We start from the raw sequence: 22,380 nt of genomic DNA on the forward strand, positions 1-22,380 counted from the left end.
TGTTTAATCAAGATTTATAATAAACTGATACAGTTATTTTGGACTAAAATATTTAACAGCATAATTCTGTATACATTGCAACATGTTGAGAAGTGTTGCTGCCAGTGAGGGTGTTTACATATCAAAAGTATAGCATTTTGATAGGCATCAGTTCACCACTGGCATGGGATCTTAATGTAGCCATTAACTCCTCTGAAGATGTAATTGATTTTCTCATCAGAGTAGCCTGCTTCATTAATTTTTGTTGCACAAGATCCAGCAGAAATCAATTATTAATCTTGTGCTTTCTTCTAAAAGAAATTATTTAAAATAAAACTTACATAAAGTAATGTAAAGTTTCTTCTTTTCTCCTGGTAGCTCATCATTTCTTTCAGCCATAATGTTTGCTTTCTTTTCATGTTGTGTGCTGCCCAGGCATATGGTCAAGTGGCCACAGAGAAAGCAAGAATTGCTGATTTCCTTTTAGCACTCAGTGCCATGATAGTTTGCTCTTTAACATGCATTTTGTGGCGCATCTAACAGCACTGGAGCTCTCCCTTGCACTTAGTTCCCAGAGACAACAATGACCATGTGTGTGTGAGTTGGTAGTTTATGAATATAAGTCATGTGTTTCTTTTTTTGTACTATCGAAGGAGGATTTTGCCCGATAGCTTATGGTAGTTCACTTTTAAATTCCCTGCTACACAGTGCCTCCTCTGTGTGATGAGTATCGATCTGTTCCATTTAATTTTGTCAGATAATCAGATAATGTGGCTGAAAAATGACAGAGCTCCAGCTCATTTTGATGCAAATGTGAGGCACCACCTGGATGCCGCAACTCGAATCGGTGGTTTGATAGAGGGTAAACTGTTCCATGGACACTGGAGTAAGCAGATCTCATACCTGTTGTGTATTTTCTGCAAAGGCTATGAAGACTGCAGTGTGTACTACTCCTGTATCAGCTTATTGTACAAATCTGAACAACAGACACAATTACTTCACTGTTACCAGTTGCTAAACTGCTGATGTACACTCTGCATTCAACTTGGAGGTCAACATTTTAAACCATTTTTTTGTACATTGCATGGTGTGGCTTTTTTCTGTGTTTCTGAACCAAATATGGAATACTGACCCAGGTCACAGTCCCAGAAGTTAGACATTTGTGTCAGAACCTGACAACCATACTAAAGTTCTGGCATAGGTGTCTAACTTTAGGGACTGTATTATTAAAGAATCTATCAAGATTTGAGTAAGGGAACTGCTGATCAACTGTGATAGTGGCTGCATCCTTTGTAAGGGCTGACAATCAGCAATTAGTCTGATTAAGAAGAGGAAGAAGATTCCTTACAATGTACGGAATTCGGAGCAAGAAGAGGAACAGTAGTGTTGTTGCCAGCACACATACCTGTTTGCAAACATAGGTGGGAGCGATGCCTCGACGAAAAGAGAGGGGGATGAGATGCTGGTTACAGGTTTCGGATAGAGCAGCAGTTCGGGTAGACACTGATATCCATTTGATCACCCATGAACTACTTCATCATGATGTATGCTAGGAGAAGCTGAAGGATCACAGCATAAAGGCTATTAACTTACTATCAGAACAATATATTCTTATTCTGTCAATTTGTTGTGGTTTGAGATTATTGAGCTTATTTTATGTTGTTGTAATGGGCAAGTAGTATTCATTGCAGCAGTTGTAAGAAAGTAAGACTACAAGGTTCTACTAATACATAATCAACATAATCAGCACTTAATTATCATCTACTTACACACCTTTGAACAAATAATTTTTCTGAGCCATGCCTGCTCCTACACACACACACACACACACACACACACACACACACACACACACACACACAATCTCATCTTCTGAATTAGTATACTCCTCAAATTATTTTTGTTATTTATTTGTGGACTTGCTGCAAGCTAACTTCCTGACAAAGCCTCAAGTGATGGCTGTAATGATACATTTTGTGTGGAAATGGGCAGTAGGAGACAGATAAGGAGCAATTTCCACTGTTCTAGATAATTCAGAATGCTGTAATTATTAAGTTTAGTGTTCAGAGTAACTGTTCATTTTATAACTAACTATAATGCTGATGCAGCCAGCAATGTGAAGATGAAAATTTAACTGAACTGCATCTTACACAAAAACTGCTTCTGGTCATGTAATGCCTTTCTGCACTCTGTAAGTGTTAATTTATTCATGAAACAGCTTTAGTACACTGAATCCTCATATAGCTGTTTAATAGTCATGTAATTACGTAATAGTGAAATGATTTGTTACAAATAAACTCCATTTACTGCAGTCTGAAATTTGTGTGTTGCCTTTTCAGCTATGCCAGAAATTTGATATAACTCTTACCTTCACTGAATTTTGAAACTGTTTTGTAAAAGTAACATTGATGAAATTTTGAAGAGTTGTCATATAATTACATAATATGGAGAAATGTGCTGTTTCATATGTGTACACATCAGGTATGGTAGCTATGAGCTGTATTTCCATGCAGTAATTAAGGTAATAATAGACTTGCTGTGTTTGAGCAACATATCCCTTTTCTGTGTGGCGGAAATAATGTTTTAATGTAATGGAAACAGTGCCAGTGTTTTTCTGTATTAGTAGCAGGAGTAAAATACTGTTAACCTTTCAGCTATGAAAAGTGAAATTTGCAGCAAATCTTCAAGTGTTGCATTGTTGCACCAGTAAGTGTCCCCCAGGTACTGAATAGAATCTTCATGCCTGTGGCATTTCATATCCTGTTTTTCTTGTTCCAGTCAGATGCTTACAGTTGTTCAGTATCGACGGAACGCCTAAGGCGGTGGGCGGAAATAAATCACTTGGACAATTTTTGTGAAGAGGCCATTTATTGGCAGAAAATGCGTTCAAATGGGCAACATGAGTCAGGCCTAGGGAGGTGAGGGTGAACCAGAGCATACTGGTAGGCGATGCATAGTTCGCATCAAACATGGGCAAAGTTAATGAATAGCGGCGTCTGCCATTCGGACAAGTCTGAATGGCGTGGCGGCTACAGGCACCGCAGCATCAGGAGAGGCAGGTGGTGTTCACAGCAACAGGGCACGTGGCAGAGAGAGAGCCTCGCCAATGGGCGGCGGGGTACATCCAGCACGGCCACATGGCTTCCTCTGCCCTGATTGGTCAGAAGCCGAGAAACCCATGGGGGCGGCATTGAAAGTTCTAAAGCATGGCCTGGTCAGTGTCACCTAGGTGGCGTTACCTCATCAGCACACGAGGGAGGCGCATGATCGAGATTGCCCACTCCGGTGCTGACTTGCTGTTGCCAGACTGTGTTGTTGTTGTTGTTGTGGTCTTCAGTCCTGAGACTGGTTTGATGCAGCTCTCCATGCTACTGTATCCTGTGCAAGCTTCTTCATCTCCCAGTACCTACTGCAACCTACATCCTTCTGAATCTGCTTAGTGTATTGATCTCTTGTCTCCCTCTACGATTTTTACCCTCCACGCTGCCCTCCAATGCTAAATTTGTGATCCCTTGATGCCTCTGAATATGTCCTGCCAACCGATCCCTTCTTCTAGTCGAGTTGTGCCACAAACTTCTCTTCTCCCCAATCCTATTCAATACCTCCTCATTAGTTACGTGATCTACCCACCTTATCTTCAGCATTCTTCTGTAGCACCACATTTCGAAAGCTTCTATTCTCTTTTTGTCCAAACTGGTTATCGTCCATGTTTCACTTCCATATATGGCTGACTGTGGGACAAGAAAATTACAGGCAGTCGAAGCTGCCGGCTAATGCTTGACCGTGAGCGGTCTTTAAATATGTCTGCTTGTGAGATGTCTGCTTGTGTCTGTATATGTGTGGATGGATATGTGTGTGTGTGCGAGTGTATACCCGTCCTTTTTTCCCCCTAAGGTAGGTCTTTCCGCTCCCGGGATTGGAATGACTCCTTACCTTCTCCCTTAAAACCCACATCCTTTCGTCTTTCCCTCTCCTTCCCTCTTTCCTGATGAGGCAACAGTTTGTTGCGAAAGCTTGAATTTTGTGTGTATGTTTGTGTTCGTTTGTGTGTCTGTCGACCTGCCAGCACTTTCATTTGGTAAGTCACATCATCATTGTTTTTAGACATATAAAAAGATCCATTGATAAAGGTCATAAACAGTGATGATCCTGTCACAAATTGCTGAGCCATGGCACAAATTACTTCTTTATCTGTGAATAACTCTCTGTCCAGGATGCTGTACTGTGTTCTGCCTGTCAAGCCATTTTCAGTCCAGTCACATAACTGCCTAAATGTTCAATACCTAAGCATTGCCTTTAGTATGCGTTGATGTGGAATGAATCAAAAGCTTTTTGAAACTATAAGAACACTGGATTCACCTGGTTACATTTATAAGCAGTGTCAGGAGTTGAGGAGTAAATATTGAGTTTTGCATGACTAATGCTTTTAGGGTCCATCCTGGTTTCCATGGAGAAAACCAATCATAATGTCTAAATCCCTGAGTGCAGTCTATAATTCAACATATTTGCGGGTTAATTTTTATGCCATATTCAAGCAACTTGATATTTTCACTTTCTGACCTCAGTAAATCTCTAAATTTGTGTTTAGGTTCCACATTTGTGATGATATGCATGTTCAGAATTGGATTTGTTATATGCTTACCAAAATTTTACAGTACAGTTTCCATTTTTCATTCATCCTTTTCCTGCAGTTTTTACACTCATTTTGTTAATTTTTTGAATGAATGTCTGGTATAATCTCATTTTTTCCAACCTGGGTACTCCAGAGATGAATGACCCACATCAAACATTAATGTATGGTGTTTGTCAAAAGTAGTGCAATACACTTTCATCCCAAGAAGGAATATTTGGGCCAAGAATGATTCCAACTATAAAAACTGACAAAGTAGAAATAAGGGAAAGAAAATTTATTTCATAGTAAAATATTACTGACCAAAAGAGACTTAACATGAAATGTGAAGATGTATGTTGTTTTAGATTTGAATCAAAACTTTGAAACCATTGCTATATTTTGTTGGTTGTGTATATGAATTACAAACCAAACAACCTATGTGATTTGTGTGAAGATCTTCTCGCAGTGAATCTACAAATATATAATTTAATCTAATCCAATAAACTGATGTATGGTGATTAAATGATAATGTAAATGTAAGGCATGATGTATTTTTGGAATGCATGTTAAATTTCGTTAAAGATGTCATATAAAAAATGAATTACACAGCATGATGTTACACAATAATAGTTTATAGTTCATTGTCAACAGGTCTTTGGTTTTCAAATGATGTTAGTTTTCTATCTTTATTTGTTCTATGAAGAACATCACATTTAATATCACAAGAACAGGATTCAATTGTAGCACATTGTAACACACGTCTTCGCTAACATCCATACAATGACTTGTCCTCTGAATGGACTTTTGCCATTATTGTCACTGAAGGATACTGTTCACTGTACTAAAAATAGCTTTTCACATAGCGGATAGTCTTGAAGTTGGTCTTGTTGTCTTCTTATTAGGAGTATGACTTTGGCCACAGGTCGTGATTATGCGAAGAATATATACTGATTCCAGGGTTGTGAATGTTCGAATGACTCATTAACACCAAAATGAAATAAAATGTCTGCACATTTAACTTTTGTGTTTTCAGCTCTTCAAATTTCACATTGACAACGTTTAACACCCATTCGCTCCCCTGAGCCACTAATTCCAGCTAAACATGTCTCCTTTCTACAGCATCACAAAATATGACTTGACTCCACTACACAAATACTTCTTATCAAGTGCAAACAAGTAGTACAAAGACTGCAATTCAGACAAAGAGATTTAGATGATTTACATTGTTGTCAAAGACATTATTTCGATTAACTGATACATATTTTAACAAAACTTTAAAATAAAATTTACAGATTTTCTTCTTAAAACTTCAAAAAATCATCATAATTGCATAAAACATAAATAGTTATGCCTGAAATAATGAATTTTAGAGAAGCAGTTTTATTTGAATTACAGATACCCATTACTACCGAAGGTTTCAGAATATGTATCAGGCTTGATTGCATCACCATATTCATCAGAGGTGGAATCTTTCTTTTTCATCTCCAACTCTGTTCATATTTCAGACAATCTAGTTGTTCTGCCTTTGCTGAACATGAAAGAAGTTATAAACTGAGAAAGAAAGATTCCACATATGCTGAACACACTCTGACTGAATCCCATTCTTATGACATTAAATGTGATATTGTCTATACAGCAAATAAAGGCAGAAAATAAACGTTACCTGAATTCAATAAACATCAGTCACAGAACCCTGACTTAATTCTTAATGACCAAGTATGGTGTCATTATTCACACTTCTAAAGTAGCAGTAGCTAGTTAATATATTTCTCAGCCTAAGATAATATGCTTGTTGTAAATAGTATAACTGTTCCCATCCACATTTCATTGACTCCTTCCTCTTGTCTCCTCCCTTTTTCCCCCCTGTTCATCACATTTGCCAGCTATTTTGTCAGTATAACATAGCAGTCTGTGCCAGTACTCACTTGTATACTGTCTTGGTCTTTACATGCATATACTTTTAATCTGTGGGTATAATGTGGTATGGTTTATCTGATAATATCTTCTTAAAGTACTTTTAATATGATTGAGTTTTTCATATACATATCTAGTCATGAAAGGTCACATATATCTGAAAGGTCACATATATCTGGAAAATGACCATTGTACAGCTATAAACTCTTGCTGTTGTGTGGACAATCTGTTTAGTCTTAACTTGTCTGAGGATGGCCTAGAAAGCCGAAAACCAGTTCCTAAATAAGTATTATTGTGGAGCATCAGCATTGTGTATTTCAGTTTTTAATTTGTCTATGGTCTTCCAAGTACTGACAGAATATTTCATTCAGGTGTAGTTTTTATTTAGACTAATTTTTCATGTGCATGATAATTTTACACTGTGATTAAAGTAGTTTATTTTGGATTTGGTTTAATTATGGATGAATGTAAATGAGAATGCACATTACTCTTTTTTCCAAGTATGCAGTTTAGAAGTCCATTTTCTAAGTAATACTGTTGGTGTGATTGGAGGTCTAAAGCTTTATTTTATGTACAGGCACTGAGTGAAGTTCATCACAAACTGATTGAAGAGGATGGTTCTGGATGGAATAAACATAATGGTATTGGAGAAGGGCAAAAATCTTAATGTTGTTTGCCATCAGGGCTGTTGCTTGCACGCTATTTGTGTCTCTGTTTTGCCTTGTCAATAACGGGCTTCTTAACGGCTGATTTGATCGTTTTGTGCACTAACTTAGTACTTTATCTGGTAAGCTTTATTACTTCACCTCTAAAACTATAAACCAATTCAGTGTTCCTGCTTTAGTGTCGGTTGAAAAAAAATGTGGATGAAACACTTGCAAGGCGAAGGAATCACCATACCCTCACTGAATAAATAATAAAAACAATCATCATTTTTTTAGGTTTTTGTTGTTTCGTAGTTGCTTTTATTGTATTAGAGGCTAGTTCATCTGATTCAACTAAATAAAGGCTGTCTGTATTGTGTCATATGCATTTTGCTTCAATTTGTTGGTGAAACATCTTCAGTGGTTTGTAATATTTGTTTTTGTATGTGATAATTTCATTATATAATTACAGAATTGTTACTGTTACAGTTTTTTTTTCTTATTCTCTTGTTGTTAAGGAAGAACTTGTGCTACAAAAAGTTTTTTCTCACCAGGGAATAACAAAAAAGCTGTAATGTAGTAATACCCTCCCAGGAGACACTACCTTTTCCAAGGCTCCTTCAGTGTTGGGCAAGAGGGCTTGTGTGCTCCGTCGAAGTCAAGATCTGTGCCAGCAGTAGCATTGCTACTGGGAGGGTCACCTAAGCTGGAGTGGTCTTGGTGGAGGAGTCAGACAAATTGCGTCCCTCAACATAGGGCAGGGAGGGCCCTAGATGCATAGTGAAGCCAACTGCCCTAAAGGAGTAAACCCAATACAAATCCTGGTCCTTGAAGTTGGGGGAGGCAAATGAAAAAGGAAAAATGATGTGTCTATTGGAATGTGAAATGTAATATCATTATACAGGGTGGAAGCCCTGAGGTCACTGCTGGAATAGCTTAGTAAAACCAAGGCGGGCATCGTTGCCATACAGGAAATGCAATGGGATGGGAAGCTGGATAATCTTCTACCATGTTCGAGAGAGCAACAATGAATTTGGTACAGGGTTTGCAGTAAGGCAAAACTTTAAACATAGTGGCGTGGATTTACTGGAATAACATCTAGAATCTCACAAACGAGATTGAAGGTCTGATTCGCAAACTATTTATCGATCAATCACGTGCACCAACAGAAGTAGCAGATGACAATGATAAAAATGCCTTCTGTGATAACCACTAGGGAGCCTATGACAGTTACCCTGGGCAATAGTGTTAAAATAATTATTGGAGACCTCAATGCACAGATTGGGAAAGAAGATCATTACCGTCCAGCAATAGGAAAGCATAGCCTCCATGAGTACACACATGGTAATTGAAAAAAAAAGAGTTGTTCAGCCTGCACTAGCACATAACATGGCTGTAGGTAGCACTATGTTCCCACACAGAAGGATCCATAAAGCAACATGGTGTAACCCTGATCAGCATACTTTGAACCAAAATGATCGTATAATTATTGATAGCAGCTATTTCTCAAACTTACTAGTTGTATGTACGTACAGAGTGGCTAATGTGGATTCAGATCACCACCTTGCAATTGCAAAACTAAGAGTTCAAATGTGTAATGCAAAAAAAGTGAAAGAAACATTTCACAGAAGTCTGTGGTATCAAAGCTAAAAAATGAAGAGATTGCTAAAAGATACTCTGAGAAGGTTACTGAGAATCTTGCACTGTACACCCCTAGTGTAAGTGATACTCTGAATCAGGAATTGAGTGCTTGCAGGGACACAGTCATTAAGGAAGCAGAAAAAGTGCTAGGGAAAGAAGGAAAACAACCAAGAAATTCCTGGTTTGTTGAAAATTATAAGAGAATAAGTTATGAGAGAAGCCTGGCTTATAGGAAAATGCCTGAGAAATCATATACAAGTTTAGCAATAAGAAATTATCATGATGAAAGGGAAAAAGAGAAGAAACTGCATAGGAAGAAGAAAAGTGAATGGGGAAGACAGCAGATTGAAGAATTGGAGACATTTAGAGAAACAAATGATGTCAGAAAATTCTTTCAGAAAATTATTGGTCATAGAAGACTACTCAAGAGGATGTCGTTATCAGGAGAAAGAAAACTGGTGTTCTACGGATCGGAGCGTTGAATGTCAGATCCCTTAATCGGGCAGGTAGGTTAGAAAATTTAAAACGGGAAATGGATAGGTTGAAGTTAGATATAGTGGGAATTAGTGAAGTTCGGTTGCAGGAGGAACAAGACTTCAGGTCAGGTGACTACAGGGTTATAAACACAAAATCAAATAGGGGTAATGCAGGAGTAGGTTTAATAATGAATAGGAAAATAGGAATGCGGGTAAGCTGCTATAAACAGCACAGTGAACGCATTATTGTGGCCAAGATAGATACGAAGCCCACACCTACTACAGTAGTACAAGTTTATATGCCAACTAGCTCTGCAGATGACGAAGAAATTGAAGAAATGTATGATGAAATAAAAGAAATTATTCAGATTTGAAGGGAGACAAAAATTTAATAGTCATGGGTGACTGGAATTCGTCAGTAGGAAAAGGGAGAGAAGGAAACATAGTAGGTGAATATGGATTGGGGCTAAGAAATGAAAGAGGAAGCCGCCTGGTAGAATTTTGCACAGAGCACAACATAATCATAGCTGACACTTGGTTTAAGAATCATGAAAGAAGGTTGTATACATGGAAGAACCCTGGAGATACTAAAAGGTATCAGATAGATTATCTAATGGTAAGACAGAGATTTAGGAACTAGGTTTTAAATTGTAAAACATTTCCAGGGGCAGATGTGGACTCTGACCACAATCTATTGGTTATGACCTGTAGATTAAAACTGAAGAAACTGCAAAAAGGTGGGAATTTAAGGAGATGGGACCTGGATAAACTGAAAGAACCAGAGGTTGTACAGAGTTTCAGGGAGAGCATAAGGGAACAATTGACAGGAATGGGGGAAAGAAATACAGTAGAAGAAGAATGGGTAGCTTTGAGGGATGAAGTAGCGAAGGCAGCAGAGGATCAAGTAGGTAAAAAGACGAGGGCTAGTAGAAATCCTTGGCTAACAGAAGAAATATTGAATTTAATTGATGAAAGGAGAAAATATAAAAATGCAGTAAATGAAGCAGGCAAAAAGGAATACAAACGTCTCAAAAATGAGATCGACAGGAAGTGCAAAATGGCTAAGCAGGGAAGGCTAGAGGACAAATGTAAGGATGTAGAGGCCTATCTCACTAGGGGTAAGATAGATACTGCCTACAGGAAAATTAAAGAGACCTTTGGAGATAAGAGAACGACTTGTATGAATATGAAGAGCTCAGATGGAAACCCAGTTGTAAGCAAAGAAGGGAAAGCAGAAAGGTGGTAGGAGTATATAGAGGGTCTATACAAGGGCGATGTACTTGAGGACAATATTATGGAAATGGAAGAGGATGTAGATGAAGATGAAATGGGAGATATGATACTGCGTGAAGAGTTTGACAGAGCACTGAAAGACCTGAGTTGAAACAAGGCCCCCGGAGTAGACAACATTCCATTGGAACTACTGATGGCCTTGGGAGAGCCAGTCCTGACAAAACTCTACCATCTGGTGAGCAAGATGTATGAAACAGGCGAAATACCCTCAGACTTCAAGAAGAATATAATAATTCCAATCCCAAAGAAAGCAGGTGTTGACAGATGTGAAAATGACCAAACTATCAGTTTAATAAGTCACAGCTGCAAAATACTAACACGAATTCTTTACAGACGCATGGAAAAACCAATAGAAGCCAACCTCGGGGAAGATCAGTTTGGATTCCGTAGAAACACTGGAACACGTGAGGCAATACTGACCTTACGACTTATCTTAGAAGAAAGATTTAGGAAAGGCAAACCTACGTTTCTAGCATTTGTAGACTTAGAGAAAGCTTTTGACAATGTTGACTGGAATACGCTCTTTCAAATTCTAAAGGTGGCAGGGGTAAAATACAGGGAACGAAAGGCTATTTACAATTTGTACAGAAACCAGATGGCAGTTATAAGAGTCGAGGGACATGAAAGGGAAGCAGGGGTTGGGAAGGGAGTAAGACAGGGTTGTAGCCTCTCCCCGATGTTGTTCAATCTGTATATTGAGCAAGCAGTAAAGGAAACAAAAGAAAAATTCGGAGTAGGTATTAAAATCCATGGAGAAGAAATAAAAACTTTGAGGTTCGCCGATGACATTGTAATTCTGTCAGAGACAGCAAAGGACTTGGAAGAGCAGTTGAATGGAATGGACAGTGTCTTGAAAGGAGGATATAAGATGAACATCAACAAAAGCAAAACGAGGATAATGGAATGTAGTCTAATTAAGTCGGGTGATGCTGAGGGAATTAGATTAGGAAATGAGACACTTAAAGTAGTAAAGGAGTTTTGCTATTTGGGGAGCAAAATAACTGATGATGGTCGAAGTAGAGAGGATATAAAATGTAGACTGGCAATGGCAAGGAAAGTGTTTCTGAAGAAGAGAAATTTGTTAACAACGAGTATAGATTTAAGTGTCAGCAAGTCATTTCTGAAAGTATTTGTATGGAGTGTAGCCATGTATGGAAGTGAAACATGGACGATAAACAGTTTGGACAAGAAGAGAATAGAAGCTTTTGAAATGTGGTGCTACAGAAGAATGCTGAAGATTAGATGGGTAGATCACATAACTAATGAGGAAGTATTGAATAGGATTGGGGAGAAGAGAAGTTTGTGGCACAACTTGACCAGAAGAAGGGATCGGTTGAGGCATCAAGGGATCACCAATTTAGTATTGGAGGGCAGCGTGGAGGGTAAGAATCGTAGAGGGAGACCAAGAGATGAATACACTAAGCAGATTCAGAAGGATGTAGGTTGCAGTAGGTACTGGGAGATGAAAAAGCTTACACAGGATAGAGTAGCATGGAGAGCTGCATCAAACCAGTCTCAGGACTGAAGACCACAACAACAACAGAAGAACATTTAAGCCATTTATTAATATACATAAAAGAAAAAATGGGTGGGGAATTACTAACTGATGACCAGGAGATTTTGGAATGTTGGGTAGAGTATTTTAGTGAACTGTTGGATGCTCCAGAGCCCCTTAGTCCCTTCCCTCTCTGAGAGAAGTAGACAAAGCAGTTGTCCAACTGAAGAACAATAAAGCATCAGGGACTGATAATCTAACATCAGAAGTATTGAAAGCCAGAGGAGCTGAGTTAAACTGCAGGGTATACAAGAGTTTATGCCTCATCTGGGAAGAGGAAGAGTTTCCAGAAGAATGGAATGCAGGGATAGTGTGTTTGATACACAAGAAAGGATATATATTTAAATGCAGCTGTTAGAGCCATAACACTCCTAAATATTGTATATAAGTATTGCCAAATATTTTGCTTAGTAGATTCTCCCCTACAGCAGAAAACATTATTGGAAGTTATCAGTGTGGATTCTGACCAGGAAAATCAACTGTGAACTAGATATTTACCCTGTGGCAAATAGTAGAAAAGACCATTGAATTTATTGTTAGTGTGTACTATCTTTTCATTGATTTCAGATTTACACATGACACAGTAAATTGGGCTAAACTTTGATGAGGCAATGTGGGAATTTCAGGTATGTGAAAAGTTGGTGCGTTTCATAGAGGTCACCCTAAGGCACCCCTTGTGTATTGCGTGAGCACAGTCTAGGCTATCACCCCAGTTTCCCACACGAACTGGGCTAAGACAAGGGGGTGGGCTTTCGTACCTACTCTTCAGTCTGGTGTTCAGAAAAGTGGTGCATGAATCAGGCATCCAGAAAAGATGTGCTATCTAGTATAAGTCAGTACAACTGTTGCGATACACAGATGATTTGGACCTGATGAGTAGAACATTTAGATATCTACAAAGTGCATTGTCAGCTCTTAAAACTGAGTGCAGAGAAGATGGGCTTCAGAATTAATGAAGGAAGGACCAATTATATGTATAATGGTACGAATCATGGTCCACAGTAACCCTTGATGGAATGACTTGAGCAAGTGGAATGTTTCACATATCTGGGTTCAAAGATAGAAACAAATGGCAGCAATTCAACTGAAATTATGGCCTGCATAAGTGCTTCTAATTGATGCTATTTTGGAATGCTGTGACATTTTAAATCCAGGTTTTTATAACGAGAGACCAAGCGCCATCTTTGTAAAATGCTGGTACGTCCAATATATACGTAAGGCTCATAAATGTGGACAATTACAAAGCAAGGTGAAAGCAGACTGAGATCACATAAAAGAAGTGTATTGAGGAGAATCTTTGAATCTATGTATGAAAATGGGCATTGGAGAAAACGAAGAAATGATGAGCTTTATGACAGCTATAAGGAGGATGACGTGGTCAAGTTCATAAAGTAGTATAAATTGAAATGGGCTGGACAACTCAATGAGACAGATCCTGCAAGGAAAGCCTACTGCAGTGAACCTGGAGGAAGAGCAAAGGGCTGACTGAGGTTGAGATGGAGTGATGAGGTTGGAGAAGAACTGCCCGAGTTGGTGCTGTAACAGGAGATCTATAGCAAAACTGAGAGAGGAATAATGGAAAATTATCAAAGAGGCAAAGTCCGATTCTAGGATGTAGTGCCAATGAAAGAAGAAGAATGTAGTAACAAATCTGTAATTATTTTGTAACACAATTACCAAATACAAAAACAAACATATATTTATGCCACTGAAAATGCAACACAAATGAGAAAAAGTGAAATGTGAATGGCACAATACAAACAGATTTTCATTTATTTGCATTAGACAAACCACACCCCCTGGAAAATGAAAACATTGTTCTTTATAAAACACAAAATAAAGAAGAGGAAACCAAATATTTAGTACAAAGCTAGAATTCTAACTTTTGGAAACACAGTTTGGACAATGTTTTATTTCTATTTTATTCCATTGTGGTAATGGGCTCATATTTTTATGCCCTGCTAATGAAGGAAAAAATTCAGTAATTTAGAATTCATTGTTTTGAGCAGGACAGTCACAGCAATAAGCAAACTAAAAATATTGAAATCTTGGGCACTGGTGATTCACATGATAATTTTGTTTAAAGAATTTAAAGAATCACTTTTATATACAAAATCACAAACATTTCTCATAATTATCATCATGTTGTATAGTTTTGCATCATAATGTAGTGTCTGTGTCACTTATTTGATTTTGGTTTTAATAGGTAGTGGTTGATAAACCACAAAGTTATGCTTGTTAAAAGTCTTGACCTATGTCTTTAATTGCATGCAAACTGACAAGGAAACAAATTCAGATGTTTCTCATGATGAGTCAATCATAAATGAAGGACCACAAACTTAAATATTTGTATTTATAATATTCTGATTTTATCATCCAAAATCACTGTACATAGCCATATTTTCAGACAGAATTTTAGTAGTAAGGTGCACTATGTATGTGTGGTGTAATATGCAAATGACAGCTTCTTCTTGAAATCTGTTTTCATAGACATTCCAATTTATCTGTGTCAAATTTTCATTTTGTTCACTGTGTTCAGCCACTTCTTCTGTATGGCTCTTGTGACAATGCATCACATATGAGCAACACCCACATGGATGTTTCAGGTATTTTAAGTCAGTTTCTTTTTTTTCTGTTTTCAGTTCAAGTAAGGTTTTGCTTTATTAACCCCTTCTTATAGTGAGAGCTATTAGTCAAAGAAAAACTTACTTGTAGACAATTAGTTCTTTCTCACAGCACAGTGTATCTGATGTTTAATGTGTTAATAATATACAATTAAGCTCAGTATTCTGAGTATGAAAGACAGGATAGACTAATCCTGTCTATTTTCTCTATCTCTGTATAACTACAAAAACAATCAATTATTGAAGAAATTATTTAATTGAATAGAAAGAAATCTACTCACCAAGTGGCGGCAGAAAAACACAAACACACACACACACACACACACACACACACACACACACACACACACACATATATATATATAGAGGGAAACATTCCACGTGGGAAAAATATATCTAAAAACAAAGATGATGTGACTTACCGAACGAAAGCGCTGGCAGGTCGATAGACACACAAACAAACACAAACACACACACAAGATTCAAGCTTTCGCAACAAACTGTTGCCTCATCAGGAAAGAGGGGAAGGAGAGGGAAAGACGAAAGGATGTGAGTTTTAAGGGAGAGGGTAAGGAGTCATTCCAATCCCGGGAGCGGAAAGACTTACCTTAGGGGGAAAAAAGGACAGGTATACACTCGCGCACACACACACACACACATATCCATCCATACATATACAGACACAAGCAGACATATTTAAAGACAAAGGGTTTGGGCAGAGATGTCAGTCGAGGCGGAAGTGAAGAGGCAAAGATGATGTTGAATGACAGGTGAGGTATGAGTGGCGGCAACTTGAAATTAGCGGAGATTGAGGCCTGGTGGGTAACGGGAAGAGAGGATATATTGAAGAGCAAGTTCCCATCTCCGGAGTTCGGATAGGTTGGTGTTGGTGGGAAGTATCCAGATAACCCGGACGGTGTAACACTGTGCCAAGATGTGCTTTCACATGTGGCTCTGCCTTTGATCGTGTACACCTTCCGGGTTACAGGACTGGAGTAGGTGGTGGTGGAGGGTACATGGGACAGGTTATACACCGGGGGCGGTTACAAGGATAGGAGCCAGAGGGTAGCAAAGGTGGTTTGGGGATTTCATAGGGATGAACTAACAGGTTACGAAGGTTAGGTGGACGGTGGAAAGACACTCTTGGTGGAGTGGGGAGGATTTAATGAAGGATGGATCTCATTTCAGGGCAGGATTTGAGGAAGTCGTATCCCTGCTGGAGAGCCACATTCAGAGTCTGGTCCAGTCCCGGAAAGTATCCTGTCACAAGTGGGGCACTTTTGGGGTTCTTCTGTGGGGGATTCTGGGTTCGAGGGGATGAGGAAGTGGCTCAGGTTATTTGCTTCTGTACCAGGTTGGGAGGGTAGTTGCGAGATGCGAAAGCTGTTGTCAGGTTGTTGGTGTAATGGTTCAGGGATTCCGGACTGGAGCAGATTTGTTTGCCACGAAGACCTAGGCTGTAGGGAAGGGACCGTTTGATGTGGAATGGGTGGCAGCTGTCATAATGCAGGTACTGTTGCTTGTTGGTGGGTTTGATGTGGACGGACGTGTGAAGCTGGCCATTGGACAGGTGGAGGTCAGCGTCAAGGAAAGTGGCATGGGATTTGGAGTAGGACCAGGTGAATCTGATGGAACCAAAGGAATTGAGGTTGGAGAGGAAATTCTGAAGTTCTTCTTCACTGTGAGTCCAGATCATGAAGATGTCATCAATAAATCTGTACCAAACTTTGGGTTGGCAGGCCTGGGTAACCAAGAAGGCTTCCTCTAAGCGACCCATGAATAGGTTGGCGTACGAGGGAGCCATCCTGGTAGCCATGGCTGTTCCCTTTAATTGTTGGTATGTCTGGCCTTCAAAAGTGAAGAAGTTGTGGGTCAGGATGAAGCTGGCTAAGGTAATGAGGAAAGAGGTTTTAGGTAGGGTGGCAGGTGATCGGCGTGAAAGGAAGTGCTCCATCGCAGCGAGGCCCTGGACGTGCGGAATATTTGTGTATAAGGAAGTGGCATCAATGGTTACAAGGATGGTTTCCGGGGGTAACAGATTGGGTAAGGATTCCAGGCGTTCGAGAAAGTGGTTGGTGTCTTTGATGAAGGATGGGAGACTGCATGTAATGGGTTGAAGGTGTTGATCTACGTAGGCAGAGATACGTTCTGTGGGGGCTTGGTAACCAGCTACAATGGGACGGCCGGGATGATTGGGTTTGTGAATTTTAGGAAGAAGGTAGAAGGTAGGGGTGCGGGGTGTTGTTGGGGTCAGGAGGTTGATGGAGTCAGGTGAAAGGTTTTGTAGGGGGCCTAAGGTTCTGAGGATTCCTTGAAGCTCCACCTGGACATCAGGAATGGGATTACCTTGGCAAACTTTGTATGTGGTGTTGTCTGAAAGCTGACGCAGTCCCTCAGCCACATACTCCCGACGATAAAGTACCACGGTAATGGAACACTTGTCCGCCGGAAGAATGACGATGGATCGGTCAGCCTCCAGATCACGGATAGCCTGGGCTTCAGCAGTGGTGATGTTGGGAGTAGGATTAAGGTTTTTTAAGAAGGATTGAGAGACAAGGCTGGAAGTCAGAAATTCCTGGAAGGTTTGGAGAGGATGATTTTGAGGAAGAGGAGGTGGGTCCCGCTGTGACGGAGGACGGAACTGTTCCAGGCAGGGTTCAATTTGGATAGTGTCTTGGGAAGTTGGGTCATTAGCAGTAGGATTAGGATCATTTTTCTTCGTGGCAAAGTGATATTTCCAGCAGAGAGTACGAGTGTAGGACAGTAAATCTTTGACGAGGGCTGTTGGGTTGAATCTGGGAGTGGGGCTGAAGGTGAGGCCTTTGGATAGGACAGAGGTTTCGGATTGGGAGAGAGGTTTGGAGGGAAGGTTAACTACTGAATTAGGGTGTTGTGGTTCCAGATTGTGTTGATTAGAATTTTGAGGTTTGGGGGGGGGGGGGGGGGATGGAGCTGGAAGTGGGAGATTGAGTAGATGGGAGAGTCTGGGTCTGTGTGCAATGAGAGGAGGTTGAGGTTTGCTGGAAAGGTTGTGAAGGGTGAGTGAGTTGCCTTTCCGGAGGTGGGAAACCAGGAGATTGGATAAGTTTTTGAGGTGGAGGGTGGCATGCTGTTCTAATTTGCGGTTGGCCTGTAGGAGGATGCTCTGAACAGCCGGTGTGGATGTGGGAGAGGAAGGATTGAGGACTTTTATTAAGGATAGGAGTTGACGGGTGTTTTCATTGGCTGAGTTGATGTGTAGGTGAAGGATTAGGTGGGTGAGGGCAATGGATTGTTCAGTTAGGAACTGGTATAGGGACTGATGGAAAGAAGGGTTGCAGCCAGAGATGGGAACTTTAAGTGTGAGGCCTTTGGGGGTAATGCCAAATGTCAGACAAGCCTGAGAAAATAAAATATGCAAGCGTAATCTGGCTAGGGCGAAGGCATGTTTGCGGAGGGAATGTAAATAAAACTTAATGGGATCATTGTGGGGGTGTTGTGAGGGTGACATGGTATTAGAAGGTGGAAAGTGTAACATGAGGCTGAAATGAAAATGAAAATATATGGAGAGAGATAAAGGTGAACTAGAAAGTAACTGGAGATCTGGTGTGAAGAAAGGCGAAAAAGTGTTGGTTAAAGCTGGGCTATGTTGATCCTGTGGTGAACTTGGGTTGGTAGACAACGATGTGTACAAAGGTTAGGTGGTTGTGTTGCCGCCAAAACACGTTAAAGGGTGGAGAAATTCGGGAAAATTTCGAAAAAACTGTGTGTAAATGTATTAAAAGGAGTGGTTTTGTGGTGGCAGATTATGAAAATGAGGCTAACAATTGTCTGACAAAGAAATAATGACGTTAAAACCTGTGGGAAGCGGCTAAGAATTATCAGTGATGTGGAAAAAACAGAAATGGTAATAAAGCGAAAGTTATTAGAACTAGCCGAAATGGTTGTTTAATAGGTGAAAGGAACTGTTTGTGAACTAGAAACGGTGGATTTTATAGCAGCAGTAGTGTTGAAAGTGGAAAAAAAAAATTTTTTTTTTGGTTATGGTTTGGAAGTGGGTTACGTATTATTGAGTATATATAAGCGAGATAAAATTGTATAGTAGATAACGGTAAAAAGGAGAAAGGTGAATACAAAGTGAAACTACTGGCAAAAACAGAAAGAGAAAATAAGACGACAGAAAAGATTTCGAAATGCAACAGTGACAATAACAAACGTAATTGTTGGGTTCAAATTAATGATATGAATATAATAGAGGGAAACATTTCACGTGGGAAAAATATATCTAAAAACAAAGATGATGTGACTTACCAAATGAAAGTGCTGGCAGGTCGATAGACACACAAACAAACACAAACATACACACAAAATTCATGCTTTCGCAACAAACGGTTGCTTCATCAGGAAAGAGGGAAGGAGAGGGAAAGACGAAAGGATGTGGGTTTTAAGGGAGAGGGTAAGGAGTCATTCCAATCCCGGGAGCGGAAAGACTTACCTTAGGGGGAAAAAAGGACAGGTATACGCTCGCGCGCACACACACACACACACACACACACACACACACACACACACACACACACACATCTGTGTATGTGCTGACGGATATGTGTGTGTGTGTGTGTGTGTGCGCGCGCGCGCGCGCGCGATATTGTTTTTAGATATATTTTTCCCACGTGGACTGTTTCCCTCTATATAAAAAGACTGTTGTGATTGGCAAGCTTTCGGAGTCAGTGGCGCTCCTTCTTCAGGCTGAACAGTTGAAAGGGAAGGAAGAAGGATGAAGGAAAAGGACTAGAGAGGTCTAGGAAAAGGGGTAGATTTTGGGAAAGTTACCCATAACTGCGGGTCAGGTTAGACTTATTGTAAGGATAAGTCTCTCCTGATGACCCTTGGTTCTGGGTAACTTTTCCAAAATCTACCCCTTTTTCATAGAGCTCTCCAATCCTTTTCCTTCACCCTTCTTCCTCCCCCTTAACCCTTCTGCCTGAAGGAGTAGCCACTGACCCCGAAAGCTTGCCAGTCACAACAGTCTTTTATATGTGTGTGCGTTCTGCTGCTACTTCGCGAGTAGAATTTTTATCTATCCATTTAAATAATTTATGCGTAACTACTGCAACGTACATCTATTTGAACCTGCTGTTTGTAGTCAAGGCTTTGTCTCCCTGTACAGTTTTTACCCCTTTCTTTTTTACTGCATTCCACTCACATTTTTTACTTTTATGTTCATCTTATCACCTATTTTTCAACACCTTATCCATTGCATTTAACTGATCATCCAAGTCCCTGCAACATCTGAGAGAGTTACATTATCAACAAATGTAAAAAAAAACAGCTCCAGTTATTTGTGGACTTATCAAATTCTGTCTATGCTATTTTAAATCTCAAGAAGAATGTTATGAACGATCTGGCAGTGTTGCTATGGGTTCACCTTTGTCACCAGTAGCTGCTAACATTTCTGTGGATCGTTTTGAAAAACCATGATCCTTCTTGCTAACCCCAGTTTGTAGATAACACATTTGCTGTAGGGTTACACAGTAAAGATGAGTTATATAATTCCACATCTTCTTAAATTTATCCCAAAATAACTTTCGCTTTGCAGATAGAGGATGAGATTTTCTGTAGAAGATCTGACAATGTTCTGAGACTTTGTTTTGCAAGTAACTTACCATATATACACAATTCTTCAAAAAATGATACAGAAACCATGTTTTTTGAGTCTGTACAAAATAAAAAGACTGTTTTTGAGCTAACACTGTAGGAGTGCATGAAGGGTCATGTGGCTGTGGGAACGTGTAGAGAGGGAAAACTGGCAGGACAATTACAGAGCAGATTAAAGAGCATGAACACATCATGCATTTAAAACAAAGTGTGAGATTTTCAGGAGAGGAACATCAGGACTGTAGCCAGGATATAGATTTCAACAACATAATAGTGCTTGGCAAATAATTTTTTGTTCATAGAAGGAAGGTCCAAGGAGGGATTGAGATCTCTAGAAATGAAAGAAATTTCAGTAGTGATTATGGTTGTTGGCTTCCAGCTTCATGGCTTCTCTCCACAAAGGAAATAAATACCCAGCCATCGTGGAAGAAGGAAGAAGTTGTTAACATCCTGTCAACAGTGAAGTTATTAGATGGAGCACAAGCTGGATTAGTGAAGATGGGAAAGGAAATCACTTGTGCCCTTTCAAAGGAACCATTCAACTGTTACCTGAAGTAACCACAGAAAACCTTCATCTTGATGGCTGTGTGGTGACCTAAACTGCCATCCTCCCGTATGCTATACACTGCACCAACTCACTCAGTCCAACCTCGCTGCATGAGGGATACAAACAATTATTATGAAGCCGCTTTCATGGTGTGACAATAGTTTCTTAAACATTCCAACTTTCTTTCATGTCCACCAATTGTAACTGGATGACTTATGCCAAACCACTCCCCTTCTTCAGAATAAGTGTAAAAAACATTCTTTTACAAATGAACATTGCTACAGTTTTCAACATTGTTCAGCCAACTGGAAACACTAGAAGTGTCCAGCAGAGATGTCATAACATTGGCTACAGAAATAGTTTGATGAGGGCCTTTATGCAGCCTCACAATTCTGAAGATTTTACCTTCAGTGGTAATGGCTACATTAGCATGTAGGCTTTTACTGAAGTTTTTATTTCTTTTGCCCAAATTTTTAATTTCCGTTCCAAATGTATCCTTGATTTCCTTTGACAGTTGGTCTGTGTGTAGACTGAATAACATGTGGAAAAGCTGCAAACCCATTGTACCCTTTCTCAATTAGGGCTTTGCTTTCATGCTCTTTGGCTCTTGTAACTGCATCTGGTTTCCGTACAACTTGTAGATAGCATTTTGCTCCTATGTTTTATTCTTGATAATTTTAGTATTTCAAAGATTGTGTTCCAGTCAACATTGTCGAAATATCTTTCTAAATCTACACACAGTATATATCTGGGTATGCCTGTGCTCAACTTGTCTTCTAAGATAAGTCAAAGTGTCAGTATTGCTTTGTGTGTTCCTACATTTCTCTGGAGCCAAAACTGATCTTCCAGGTCAATCTCTGTCAGTTTTTCCATGCTTTTTTAGTTATTAGTGATAGTATTTTGCTACCAAGCCTCATCATTTGATTAGGGTTGGAAGGGCGGAGACAGCAGGTGTTGAATGTATTTTCTGCATCTGAACTTGCTAAAATCTGGGAATGAAATTGTGATCCACTGTCTGACACCAGTATGAGAGAAAGTCCTTCAGGAGCAAAAATTTTGCAGAGCACTGTGACTGTAGCCTCAGTGCTAGTGGACAGCCAGTTGACCATGTATGGAAAGCTCAAGTACCGTATGCATTGAGGACAAACGTCCAGAAGATAGTATACAGGAAGGGGCACACACAGTCGACACGAACCTGCTCCCATGGGAGTGATGGTGCCGGGCAGGGTGAGAATGTTTGCCAAGGAGCCTCATGCTGTTGTTCACAGTGATGACAGTTGTAGACTAGATATATTTGACCTGCCATTCTATGCCTGGCCAGTACACCTGTGTGCTGGGCAAGCAGTTGGTTCGTGAAACAACCCTGTGACTTTAGTGCAGAAGTCATAAGATTGTCATGCGCAAATGTTCCGGCAGAACTATCTGGGGAGACCACTGATCCTTGATTAGTTGGATAAC

The 22,380-nt window shown here is 39.8% G+C and overlaps 1 protein-coding gene across 4 annotated transcripts in view; it reads left to right on the forward strand.

Annotated features, from left to right (window-relative positions):
- Positions 1-22,380, forward strand: part of LOC126198851 (glucosamine-6-phosphate isomerase) — a 122,648-nt gene that overhangs the window by 75,618 nt on the left and 24,650 nt on the right. For 3 of the 4 annotated variants that reach the window (XM_049935438.1, XM_049935437.1, XM_049935439.1), the window contains exon 6: positions 7,083-7,146. The exons of the other annotated variant lie outside the window; for it this stretch is intronic. In XM_049935438.1, the coding sequence (XP_049791395.1) occupies positions 7,083-7,146 (64 nt within the window). The remainder of the gene's footprint in view (positions 1-7,082; positions 7,147-22,380) is intronic. 4 annotated transcript variants of the gene reach the window in all.

The sequence above is a fragment of the Schistocerca nitens genome, chromosome 8 (genome assembly GCF_023898315.1).
Source record: "Schistocerca nitens isolate TAMUIC-IGC-003100 chromosome 8, iqSchNite1.1, whole genome shotgun sequence".
Classification (NCBI taxonomy): domain Eukaryota; kingdom Metazoa; phylum Arthropoda; class Insecta; order Orthoptera; family Acrididae; genus Schistocerca; species Schistocerca nitens.